The sequence below is a fragment of the Podarcis filfolensis genome (assembly GCF_964270895.1).
Source record: "Podarcis filfolensis genome assembly, chromosome: 11".
Classification (NCBI taxonomy): Eukaryota; Metazoa; Chordata; class Lepidosauria; order Squamata; family Lacertidae; genus Podarcis; species Podarcis filfolensis.
The window spans coordinates 22,785,841-22,799,810 of NC_139613.1; the positions used below are offsets into that span (position 1 = coordinate 22,785,841).

At 41.4% G+C, this 13,970-nt stretch overlaps 1 protein-coding gene across 5 annotated transcripts in view; it reads left to right on the forward strand.

The window, feature by feature from the left end:
* Positions 1-397: 397 nt before the first annotated feature.
* MAP3K1 (mitogen-activated protein kinase kinase kinase 1) overlaps positions 398-13,970 on the forward strand; it is a 61,348-nt gene continuing 47,775 nt past the window's right edge. Inside the window, exons 1-2 of one of the 5 annotated variants that reach the window (XM_083576002.1) lie at positions 449-711; positions 825-1,191. Coding sequence is in view for 2 of the 5 variants with exons in the window: in XM_083576000.1 (XP_083432126.1) it covers positions 611-1,191 (581 nt within the window). In the remaining 3 variants the exon portion in view is untranslated. Of the gene's footprint in view, positions 1,192-1,269; positions 1,440-13,970 lie in introns of those variants that run through there. The other 4 variants (XM_083576000.1, XM_083576001.1, XM_083576003.1 and 1 more) reach the window with 4 other exon arrangements.

The window sequence follows — 13,970 nt, forward strand, 5'->3', positions numbered from 1 at the left end:
TATATACACACACACACACACACAAAAATAAATACAATATATATATATATATATATATATATATATATATATATATATATATATATATATATATATATATATATATATATAAAATTAATGGGATTGCAGGAGTCACAGCACCCTCTTCCCTAATGTTTTAAAGCAGGGCGGCTGACAGAGCCAGCCTGGCTGTGGGAAAAGGACGAGGAGGCGGAGGAGCGCTTGTTTTTTGTTTTTTTCGACACGGAGCTCCCACAGCCAAGCCAGTACCTGGCCGGCCTGAGGCGGCGCTGGGAGAGAGGGGCAGGCCCGGCCGCGAGGCGCGCCTCTCCGCTCCCTGCCGCCTACCTATCGCCTCCTTCCTCTCTCCGTTCTTCCCGCCCCCTCAACCTGGGCCCGCCCAGCCTGCGCTCCTCGCGGCGCTACGCAGCCTGCGCAGCCCCGCGCCGCTTGCGTGCCAGCGGCCGCCGGGCCGGGCCATTCTCCCTCGCTCTCTCTCCTCTCCTCTCCCTCCCTCCCCGCCCGCCCGCGCGCGCCTCAGAGAGCCCGGTGCGACTGGCTGACGGGAGTGCGAGTGGTGTGTGGGATGTGATGCGAGCCGCCAGAGAAAATGGCGGCGGCAGCAGGAGGAGGAGGAGGGTCGGCGGCTGCTGCGGCAGCTGCTGCTGCTGTGGCGGCTGCGAGTCGCATCTCCTCCTCGGTCGGATTATCGTCGAGTAAGGAAGCCGCCGCCGCCGCCTCCGCCTCCGCTTCCCCTTCCTGCTCCGTCCCGGCCGCCCGGAGCCCGAAGTCTGTGAGGAGCGGCGGGGCTGGGAGCGCTGGAGGCGGCGGCGGCGGCGCGCTCCTGACGAGAGACCCGGGCGGCGGCGGCGGCGGCATTCGGGAGCCTCGCTCGGACTGGAGGCGGAAGCAGCTGCGCAAAGTGCGGAGCGTGGAGCTGGACGGGCTGCCGGAGCCCGCCGAGTGCCCGGAGCTGCCCCTCTGCCTCTCGGGAGCCGCCGCCTCCTCCGCCTCTTCCCCGTCGGCCGCGCAGCCGCGCTCGACCCCCGGCAGCCCCGCGTCCTCCCCCAGCCGCGGCTTCCTCCTCGCCGGCTCCCCCGACGCGCCGCTGCCGGACGCCGCGAGCCAAGCTGCGGGAGCTGGCGCCGCCGAGAAGACCGTGGAGCCGCCGCCCCCTCCGGGCGGAACAGGGTGAGTGTGGGGGTCTGATTTCGGTCGGGGCAGGGCAGGGCGGTGACACTTGAGAACGGCGGGATCTCCCCCGGGCATTGGGCTGGGCCTGTGGGGAGAGGAAAGGGACCCCGCTCCGTGGGCAGGTGCCCGAGGTCTGCGCGCAGGCTGCTGCACGGGAAGGAGGCGCGCAATGCCCGGGCGCGTTTGCAAACGCTCGCGCTGAGCCGCCTTGCCTGCGGTAACTTAGAACTCGTGCAAGCTGCACGGTGAGCTTGGGCTTCGCCAGGAAAACTTGCCAGGGGTCGCTCTCGGCTGCACGGCCGGCGTGCAGCGCTGCTTCTTTCCCGGGGAAAGCATTGTTTTGGCACCGTGGCTTTTTCCTCCCTCGCTACCTCGGTTGCATTTCTTCGTAGGTACCCCCGTGCGCGCCCCCCCCCCCGGTTTTTCGCTCGAGATCGTTGGTGTTGCAAGTGCTGGGAATGTGTGGGCGCTGCGGGGCTGAAGGCTGCTTGATATTTGCCCAGCGACTGCAAAGAGGCTTTGAAGTTTGAATTTGTCCTGCTGCTGCTGGTGGTGGAAGAGGAGGAGGACCCAGGACCGGATGTATCAGCCATTCAGTTGCAGTGCGGTTAAACCCGCTAATTCTGCAGGCAGTTCTTTTCGCTGTGGGCAGGAGGATCCGCAGTTGTGGGGGGAAGCTGCTTTAACGTGCCTTTCTATTTAAACAATATTTCGGCTTCGTTGACATGCATATCATTTAGCAGTCTGGTCGCAGTTTGCAATCCCCTGGAGTTGCCATTCTTGATATTTAAGAACCACGATAGCGTTTCTCTCTCCCGCCCCCGGTGCCTTGTTCCACTTCATTGCAGCTTGAAAATGCGGAACTGTTTTTTTTTTATGTGGGTCTTCTTAAGAGAGAATGCAATGTATAGACATGCATGCCTTATTCAGTTTTGTGCTAAGAAATTTGCAATGTCAGGTGGCTCACGTTGTAGGAGATTGTGAGCCATGTTTTGTTTCAAGCGTTGACATTGCAAAATGTACCCTGTTCTTATTCTAGAGACAGAAGCGCAGGTTACAGCTGCGGCTATTAAAGTAAAAAGCGCAAGATGGTTGGAGTGCCTTTTAATTCATAGCTGAAACTATTCAGATTTCCTGTTGCTGTTTTAAACTGTGTAGCCTTGCTGCTTTGGATTGGCACATTTGGTCTGTTTGCCGTTGGAAACTTTGTGCTGTGGGTTGGTGGTGCAGATCTTGCTATCAGTGCACACCGGAAAAGAGCTTAATCTGAGAGCAGCAGACCTGACTGCTCATAAATGAGGACCTGCAGTCTGATCATAAATGCATTTCCTCTGAACCAAAACAGACTAATTTTAGTAGGACCAACTTTAGTAAGCTTGCTTAGGTTTGCAGCATTAGTGCTAGTATCAATGCTATTTTTAAAATTACTGTACAACTAAATGTAGCCGTGTGTGACAGTAATAAATTGCTCCCCGGAGGCTTAACTGATGGTCAGGGACTGATTTAGCTTTGATACTAAAAACTATCCATTGTGGCTCTTCAAGTCTTGTTAATTAAACAGGCACCAACATTCTAGTAAACACTAGCTCTAGTAATGGTCCACTGATTAATCAACAGTGGCAGACATACTCATATTGATTATATGCAACTTGCAAAAAAACAAAACCCAGAGGAAACAATTTGTAGTCAGTGAAAAACCTTCCCAGTGCAGATAAGCTAGTTGAGGAGACTTAGTGCTGAAACATGAATGAAATGTTTCTGGGAAATGAACATTTCGTATTGTGTTATTCTGTATCTTGCAATACAGCATTACATGGTTGTAACAGAGGAATAATGACAGGTAAAGCATTGGTAAAAACGTATCTTTCAAATAGGATTCTCAGGTTCTTTTTTCATTTGTTTTAAGAACTTGTTGCATTGGGCGAAATCATCAACGTTGAAATGTTGACTTACTGCTCCATATATGGGAGAATCTTATTGGATATCCTCCTTACACTTTCACACACACATGTGAAATTCACTTAAATTTATAAATCCTTTAGTAGTTATAGAAGAGGTTCCAAGAGCATTTGTTGTAATGGTTTTCACAGGTTTGATAGGGTCCATTATATAGCAAATATTGCTTGTGAATATTAAATACCAGATGCTTCGTTGTGTTTCAACAGTGCAGTGAGATCGATACTTGTTAACTAGCCTATAGTATGCTTAACCTCATTCCTATATCTAGAAATTTTTTTAGCTGTAGCTTTTTTACTTATTAAATGCCTAATTTAATATTGCCTTTCTGGAAGAAGAGGCAATATCCTTGATTAGTTCATGTTGACGGATAAGACATAAAAATAACCATTAAGGAAACAGGCTTTTTAATTTTAAAAAGTGGGTGAAATCAAGTAGCTCAAGCATTTTATCTCTGAAAATACATTAATACAGTACAGCTTACCTTTGCACAGAGAAGCTGTAGGCTTCAATCCTGTAAGCAGTTTATCGTAATTCTACTGAAATGTCTTGTACAAAGGGGAAGTGTAGTACGAAGTACAATTCCTATGTGAAGTTGTTAATACTTTATTGCTAATATTTGTAAGCAGGGTGGCTGAAATACCTTTCAGCCCAATAAGCAGACCATGTGCTTCCTCCAAAGCCCTTGTACATTTCACATCTATGTAGTATTTTTTCCCCACAAAGAAAAAATGCTGCCAAAATATTGTACATTGCAACAATTCTGCAATGTGAAAACTATGGGAAAGCTGCAAGTTATTCTGTTACAGTATTTTAGAATTTTTTGATAGTTTAGAACAAAGCAAAATGAGAAATGGTGCCATCTAGATTTGCGAATATATATTGAATATGGCTGTGGGAGCTGAAGTAGCTCACCTTGCCTTAAGAAGCAGCTAAAATGGGAGAAATGTTTTTTGTTTTGCTGTTAGCAGCATCCATTATGCAAATATGTAATGTATAACTGGTAACTTCACTTTGTAGAGTCCATGAAACAATAAGATGAAGTTTTTCAAATGTGTGGCCATTGCATAAACTCCACTTAATAGGACTGATTAATCCTTCCCAGTTGAGAGCATTTTCCATGGGAGAACTGGGAATTCAAAATATAGGTAGTTCATTTAGCCAAAATGAGAAATGCACTGCTGGGTGTGGTGCTACTATGTTTTATCAACTGCAAGCTTTTGAAGTGAATCTGGAGAGCTCCAGTAAAATAGTGTAATTTTATTTGAGTAGTTTGTGTGTGGTGTCTATGTGTATGTGTTTTCATAATTTCTTTGTCATCATTTCTATCCTATAATGCCATGAGCACAAATACACTTTTCCTGGGTTGTTCCATATAAAATCCAGAATTCCAAATTATTATTAGTCATTTATACAGAATAATTTCAGTTGTAGTCTGTCTACTAATTCACATCTGTAATCCAACTAAAATCTGTAATCCAGCAAATGCTTCTCTGTGCATTAATGTCCATTTTATATATGTTTGTTTTGTAACTGCTGTGTATTTATTTATGCAGTATTAAATGTTCTACTAGTCCTATCAAAATTATTTGGAGAAGCAGCAGCTTATTAGCTTGCCTTATAAAGCTATGTACGTGATTCAAAGTGGTTTGAGAGATCAGATCCTGGGTCACATCATACCTTGTAAAACAAACGGTGGGAAGACCTTCTATTGTCAAGCCTTGTTCTGAGATTTATTTCTGAATTACTGAAAAAAGGCTACATTTTGCTTATCTCTACTGTCAGGTTTGTATCTCCCTGTAAACACAAGCATGCATCATTGACAAACTTGTTAAAGCTTTGGTTAGAGTGTAACATATTGGCAACATATGCTTTTAAGTATCCTTAGGAAGCCATTATGCAGCTTAATTTCTGGTGATAGTTGTAAATTAATGTATAGTTGTTTTCTATCATAGATTGTATTTTAGCTCATCTATTGCGAGCAGAAGGGATAAAAGTTGCACTAAGATGGATAAAGTACAAAATACATAACATCCTTCTGTATTATGGAACACCAGCAGTAAAATTAAGCTGTATTTATGCTGATTGCTGCAGGTACAGTCGTACCTTGGAAGTCGAACACCTTGCAAGTTGAACGTTTTGGCTCCCGAACACCACAAACCTGGGAGTATTCTGGTTTGCGAACGTTCTTTGAAACCCGAATGTCCGACATGGGTTCCACGGCTACCAATTGGCTGCAGGAGTTTCCTGCAGCCAATCGGAAGCCGCGCCTTGGTTTCTGAACATTTTGGAAGTCGAACAGACTTCCGGAATGGATTCCATTCAGTTTCTGAGGTACAACTGTATACAAATAGCAACAATACAATAGCAGGTATACAAATAGCAACAATACAAAGGTAAGAGTTCAGGTTTGGCTTTGGAGGGTTGAAGGGGGGCCACCACTGTTTTGGGGGTGTTCATGGGGTGAATAAGAAATGGAAGTGCAGTTGTGCCCACAGAACAATGCATGTAGAGCATTGGATACAGCCTGTTGTAATTAGTTTACAACAAATAAATTTTAATTGTTCTGCTAGTTAGTTAGTATGAATGTTTGTTTGGAAATGATACCTGAAACCTGATGTAAATAAATTATTTAACCCCACACTTATTGATAGATCTGATCAATTGGAAGGGACTTTGTAGGCCATCTAGTGTAAGCCCTTGCTTGATGAAGGAAATTCAGAGCTAGAGCATCTCCAGATAACACCACTTTTCCCTGATAATTGGCATGCAGCTTCCAGAACTGGATAAAGGACTGTTGATGAGGTCCGACTAGGGCAGAATAAAGTGAAGCTATTACTAGTAGTGGCTAGGAAGCTATGGTTCTATTAATGCAGCCCAAAAGTACATTAGCCTTTTTTTGCAACTGCTGAGTCATGTTCAGCTTGTGATAAATTGCAACCCCGAGATCCTTTTCATATGTACTGCTGCAGAGCCAGGTATCCCTCATTCTATAACTTTGCATTTGGTAACTTTTTGCCTGTATACAGAACTTTGTGTTTGTACCTGTACTTCATTTTTTTAGTCATTGCAGCCCAGATTGCCATCCTTTCAAAGTCTGAATTATCTGCTAATCACTGCATTTTTTGCTTCTGGCTCCTCACCTATTCTCTGGGATTTTTCGAAAATGATAGAATACAATTCTGAGTGTACAGTGATTTATGTTGCCTTGGTTCAGATACTTTTCCTCTGCTTAGTTTCCTCTGCAGTTCATGGCTGTAGTGGCTGATGTATATACTAGTGAATCAAAACTCTCTTGACCCTTTTGCATGTTTCAACCTTTCAAACAAATTGGCTACTTGCCTTTTAAAAAATACTGCATGAAAACACTGCGTGAATATTATTGCATATTCAATCATTGCCTTATTAATTAAAAACAGGAACTTCAGGGGAAATCATTCAGGGAACATAGATTACATCATGGGGAAGACAGCCAATCAGGGTGGTGAACTGACAGTACTTGCTGCAGATGTGTGTAACGTTTTTTTCAGAACTTTAGGATGGAGAGGATAAATAGAACATATTTTAAGGGAACACAGTCAGGATACTTCCAGAGTAGCCTATTCTAAGAAAATGTTTTGTGTCGGCTTGTCCTTCATATAACCCTAATACTTGACTCATAATCATTGTGATTATGAGACTGTTTCTCCCTATGCAGAAACTTCCTTGGATAAACAGTAATGGGGGCGACTAACATTTTAATTATTTTGGTGATATCAATCATACCAAATGATAATACAGCTGAGGGTTGCTTCAAAAAGTGTACTTGTATTCCACACAATTATTTCCCCACTTATAGTTTTTGGTGACAGCTGAAAGCCTTCCTCTTAGCTTCAGGCCTTTGGGGAATGAAGAATGAAGTTACATAGCCATAGTTTTAGGAAAGAACATATGATATGGTTTGTATATTGTCATGCTTGTTTTCAGGTTTTTGTTTGACTTCATTGTATATTTTTATTGTTGTGAACCCCCCCCCCATTACTTGCGATATAAATTACATAAATAAGTAAAATTGTTGGTACTCGTGTTTGTGAGCACAATTGCTTGGATACAATTCTGAGATGTGTAAACATTCCTTTGACATTGCCCCTTGTGTGACTCTCAGGACAACTTTCCTAGTGGATTTGAATTTACATGCCCTATTGATTCAGTTAAGATTTACAACCAGTTGTGGTTGGGTTTTGTTTTGTTAATTCAAAATGTTAAAAAGGTGGATATCTTAATTTACATTTAAGGACAAATATGAAGATACCTCATGTGTTTTCTTCCAGCCCTGAGGAGACAATGGAGTCCTGGGTGTGTTTAGAATTTTATGACTTCTGTAGTAAGAGAGTTAGTATGGTGTAATGGTTAGTGTTGAACTAGGACCTGGGAGACTAGGGTTCAAATCCCCATTCAGCCAGGAGGTTCACCTGCTGATCTTGGGCCAGTAACTATCTTATCAGCCTAAACTACCTCATAGGGTTGTTGTGAGAATAAAAGGACAGGAGAAAACAATGTTTTCTTCTTGAAGGGGAAGGCACAATAAGTATGTGGTATATGAAATATATTAAAATAAATAATTATGGGCTTATCCAAGGTAACTGGTCAGAGACTTGATCCTCACTGGAGCAGAGAATGAATTCACTTGGTTTCCCTTCAGGTAATAACATACGGACAAAAGAAAAGCCCTGGTCGATCTGACTAAAGACCTAACTAATTTTGCTCACTATTCTCATGGTGGTCAACCAAATGTGTGGTCAGCTAAGACATAAATGCAATAGCTCTCACTTGGCAAGTGGTATTCAGATGCTCCATGGACCAAGTCTGCTCTAGATATCAGAAGCATGAGAATAATTGTTGGACAACAAAAAATAATGGAAGGTTGTTGCTTTCATGCCCTGCTTCTGGGATTCCTGGAAGTGTTTGGCTGATTATTGTTTAAAACAGGGTACTAGATTAATTGGATCCCTGTTCTTATCCAGCTGGGCTGCTCTAATATTTTAAGTGAGTTGAACTATATGCCCATCTTGGTTTGATTTAAAAGCTTTTCTTCCTGGATTATGCCTAGAAACTTTGAATTCGTTGCTTCATAGCCTCACGCCTTGATTACTATAATCATCTATCTATATTTGAAGCTATCCTTCACTTAAAGTGGGATTGAGTGACCCTCCAAACAATGTTCAAAATTAGCCAGATGCCAGGCACATTTTGCGACTAGTGCAGGTCCAATTGCAACCATGTGGCGATCTTGGGATGCCAGGTTGGTGACTGAGGAAAGCAAAATGTCACTTAGAGGAGGATCTGAAATATTTTCCTTGAAGCTTGAATTAGCTTTATCCTGGATTATTTTATTTGATGTTTTAATGTGTTGTAGAACACTTTGAGATTTGTTCTTTGAAATATAAAGCAGCATAGAAATGGAATGAGTACTACTACTACTAATAATAATAATTGCATCGGTGTGCGTGGGGGGAACAGTGGCTAGACATTGCATTGTGGCAACTGCAGCCTAGGTTTAAGGTGCCATTTGGCAATTAGATTATATATCTGAGTTTCAAACGCTGCCTCCAAATGTCATTTGACTTCCAGCTCTCATCAGCCCCAGCCAGCATGGAAATGGTCAGGAATGATGGGAGTTATGGTCCATTCCACCAACATTTTTAGAACCATCGGTTCCCCATTTATTTATGAGGAGCATCATATGCTGGAGAAAATTTGTGCTGAAATGTCACAGGGTAGAGCTGTTGTCAATGGACGTTCCATTAGGTTGAAATAACTAGTGTGAAGGAAAGGAAAAGTTAAATAAAGCCATTGTGAAATTAGGGAAATATTTATAGTGATTGGGGAAATGCTGTCTGTTAACATATCTTTGGTTGAAAAAAAATGCTGAAACATTCTAGCATTCTGTCTTTAGTGTGCAGCAAAAAGAGAACAAGTTACAAGAAGCACTGATTTGCAACTAGTCAGATCACTGATTTAGACCACAACCATACAGGGTTGCACAGAAGTGTGCGTTCAGCCTATGGTCTGAAGCATGGACCAGAAGGAGGTCCATCTCAATCATTTTATTTATATACTGCCTTTTCAAAGTTAAAGCTATGCTCAAAGTGGCTTGCAACATATAAAATTATGTAACTACAAACATAACAAAAGTAGTCATAAACAATAAATCAAGCATCAAAAAGTACATAACAAATAAATCGCAAGATCCAAAATAGAGATACAGAAGTCAACAGCAACAACACACCCACCCAACGTCCAACAACCCCCCCCAAACAATACCCCAGCATTGTTCAACAGCCTCCACTTTTGTAGCTGGAGTCAGTCAGCCAGGGCCTCACCCTCCCAGACCAGGTGGGGAAAGGCCTAAAAATCAGGGGGCCAGTCTTCTAGGACTCACAGCCAATATGCAGTCTTTAAATATCTGAGCTAGTTTGTAATTTGAAAATCTTTTCTATGCTTTTAAGCTAAGTATTATGCTATGGAAGCTGATGCATTTTAAGCTCTCTCCCAAAATCCATATTAGTTGGTTTGTTTTTTTTTAAAAAAAGCCTATGTTGTCTCATTTAGGAGGGAGTTCCGCAAAACTGGATCTACAATACTGAACTATGAAATGACATATGAGTATCTTTTATTCTTTTTTCTCAGTCTGGATGGAATGGGAATCCATGTTTCCTTTCTTCTTGGTACGAAAAGGGTATTCATATATATTACAGCATATTATTTTTCTGAAACAGAATAATCAGTCTTATCCCAATTGACCAAGAACAGAGGGCCAATTTGTGAGTTACTTTTTTTCCAGCATAGATGATAATTAGTCAGTCTTCTAAGCATTTGTGTAAATGGTTTCTTAGAACTGGATGCACACCTTTTACTTTTGTAAGCATGCAAATAAAATATGATGTGTTCAGCTTCTCTGTCTTGAATAAGATTCTGTATGTATAAAAGGTAATACTTGCTCGTGTGAACTGATTAAGACCATAGCATTAGTGCACATCTGAACAGATTATTGACTTCATGGTGGATGACTTGCAAAGCTTTATGGATTGAATGGTGGAGCTGCCCAAACATAAGCCTGATAACTTACATGATTTTTGTGATTGCTAAGCATCTTGGATGAAATAATATTTTAAAATCATAGTGCATATACAATCATCTACAAAATACTAAAAAAAAATTCTGTTTACCACTGCTTTTTCCTCATGGGGAGTGGAGTCTTCCATCTCATTCTGAGCTTTGGACAACTGCTTCTAAGTCTTTTGCTGATGGATGTGAAGGCAGGGAAATGTCACATCTAAATAGGCTGCACATTGAGAAAAGAAAAAGGAAGAGGCTTAGATGAAGACAAAGTGTAATGCTTAATTTGTTTGTGTGATACATGCACACGCCTCCCTGCTTACCTTTCATACCCTGTGCCCAGGCACTGGTCCCGCCCCACCCCTTCCTTTATACAATATTTTATCTTAAATAGGAAGTGTTACCTTTAATACCATAAAGGTACAGTCAAGAAGAATAAAAATTGTACCCAGTTGCTTGTCAGGAAACAATTCTACCAACTTGTGCATCTCACATCAGGTTTACAGTTCCATATTTCACTAGCAAAGGGACATTAACAGCTTTCAACATTCATATTTTTATAGTAGGTTAATAGGTGAAAGGAAGGTAAATGATGCCAATTAATGTAAATTTGCTTGAACTGGTTATATGCTCAAAGAAGGAAGGATTTCCCAATTTTGTCCAACCCCCCAACCCCCAATTTGCTTTACATTGCACAGTGCTGTTCTTTGGTAAGCATGACACATGCTGGAAGAAGGCAGCCACCCAATCATAGTAAGCCTAATTATTTGTCAGTATAAATATTGAGCTGTTGCTTGGTAAGAAGCAGATGTCTCAATTTCTCCCTGTAGCTCCACTCCAAATGAAGGGATCTTCAAGTGAGTTTAAGAAATAAAGCCTTTTATTTCACAGGAGGCAAACAATGATGTGAATGCTTACAATCAATACTCCGTGTCTGTGTTCTTCAATAATAATGTATCAGTTGCTTAAAGTAAGAAAACTTTAAATGTCCCATCCATGACACATCTCACTTGAAGGAACATCACATTTTAATTTTTTTAACTGGCATAAAACTGGATTCTCTCAGCTTGCTGCAACAACACCTGTGCTGTAGTGCACAGAGGGTACGTTGCCTGCCATAATAAATGTGTTAGTCTTTAAAATTATGTGAGATTCCTTTTTTCCCCTGCAACAGACCAGTGCAGCTACACCTTTGGAAACTGCAACATATTCAGACACTTAGCATTCATCTTTCTGCTGGTTCACACTTGAAACAGTTCGTGCCAGGGTGGGTAACCTGTGACCCTCCAAATCATAGAATCATAGAATTGGAAGGGACCTCAGGGTCATCTAGTCCAACCCCCTGCAATGCAGGAATGACTATTGACTCCACATCCCATCAACCCCAACCACTGTGGCTAGTGGTCAAGGATGATGGGGATTATAGTCTATCAGCATCTGGAGACTCATAGGTTCCCCATCGCTGGCCCTTGCATGCAGTGCATAAGCGCCCCCCCCATAACAATTTTGAAACATAATTCTGTGTTGCGGTATCTTGCTACTAAATAATTTGGGCACAATAACCCATGCAGTCAGCGATCCGTTCGGACTTGTTGCTAATCATACACTGAGTACAGTGAGTGAAGCTTTTGCTGTCTTCATCTGCATGTAATGTTAATCCTTGTCATAGAGCTTGAAGATGAGCTGCAGCAAGCTTTATGTTCATGCACTTGTCCTGCCCCCTCCTCCAGTATAGGCGTAAGGAGATAAGAAGTACCCATTAGAGTTGAACCACAATCAGTGTTGTGTCCAAACTCTAAACTGTGGTTAATATTAATAGCTTGTTGAAGCAAACCAACTTCATTACCCGTGGTTTGAAGTTGGCTTGATTCACTTAAAGTCAACCATAGATTGAAGATAAGCTTGTGGTTAAGCTCAAATGGAAACAAAAGATTATGAATTCCTCCTCAGAGCTTGTAATAAGAATTAGTGTATGAACTTGAGGCTTGGTGAAACTCAGCCTTGTAATGCTAAACTGTGTTTAGAGTTACAGTACATGTGAGTTCCCTAAGGGAAAATAAGGGAGTTGTGCAGTACCAGTTATACTGGGTGATAATTTCCATTTTTTTTTCCCAATCAGAGGAGATTGGCTCAAGCCAAATACTACAAGTTATCTGAATTTTTTAAAATGTCAATTACAATTTGCACAGAGTACTGCTTGGAAGAGCAGAATTCTGATTTGCAAGTTGTTAGTTCACTTTTGATATCAACAGATTTGTTACAAAAGAAGAAAAGGGCAAACATAATAAAAAGAGGGAAAACAAAAATTTAAACCATGAAGTGTCACAGCCTGGAAGGACAAAAGTACAAAGATACAGTGTAGCACCAAAGGAATAATAAACTATTAACTCATACAAAGGTTCCTGTTACAATTCTGATGTTTAATGTTCTCCTGTGGCACTCCATAGTTATACAGCTGATAAACATCACTTTTGCAACATACCTCTTCTGCTAAATATTCTACATTAAAGTCTCAGAATTTGAGCTTTGTAAATTAGCATCTTACCATAATACTTGTTGGGAAATAAAATTTGCAAGTGCATATTGAATTTGAGTCCAGATCCTTAAATTCTGTCAGTCGATGTCAGCCTTGCCTAGCTTTCGTAAGATTCTCCCACCTCCCTTGTATACTACTAGTTGTCCAGCTTGTGCATTTATTTCACTGCTAATACAGGATTTGGTCCCCATTTTTCAAACACTGGTACCAAGATTTCTGTGGTGCTGGCAGTAATTATTTGGTTAAACGTGCACACAGTTCCTTCCTTATTAGTCATATTTATTATATTTACAAATGCAAGGCAGCAGCCCCATCTGCCCTAGCTCCCTGTATACATGCTGGATGGCTTCAGGAGGGGAAGGAGGACACCTGGAGACTCTAGGATGGAGAACACTGAAGTAAAAGAACAAAGTTCTGGGAACTGAGATAGTATTGAAACAGATTGCAAGTATCTGCTATGTGTCTCTTTGAAAATAAAACATCTCTCTTATATATTCTAGCTATCTATCATCTATCTATCATCTATCTATCTATCTATCTATCTATCTATCTATCTATCTATCAATCATCTGTGTGTGTATAAAATGACTTTTTGATGATAAGTCTTCCACATAGTCTTCATGTGGCAGGGGATTGTGCTTAAAACCTTCACACAGTGATCCTGGTGCCACAGTTTTGTTACCAAGCCACACGTGCTACATAAAATTGGATTAACAAATGGGAAGAGCTCTTACATTTGATGGTGCCCTTTGTGGCAAAGCACTTTGATAGTCTCTACAATGGAGCGTTTACCAGTATGATGCATTAAAGTAGTTAAAACTTTGGGTTCATAATTCAAGATCATTTAGAGAGAGAGAGAGAGAGAAACCGTTTATGTGTTAATCCAGTTTTTAAATCACAGGTAATTTCTAAAAATGTTCTCTGTTTAAGAATAAATAAATAAATATTTAACATTTATACTCCCCCACTCCCCACACCATCTGGAGGAAGGATGGTTGGCCGCCTTTTACAGAGGCTTTGTAAATTTACCAGGTAGAATAAGGTAAGCAAAGAGCTTTGAACACTCAAAAGAGCTATATAAATGTTGCTAATACTATGCTTGTACATTGATTAAAGCAGGGTGGGATAAAAAAACAGAACATTAAAATTATTAATGATTAATATATGAATAATTTAAGTGTAATAA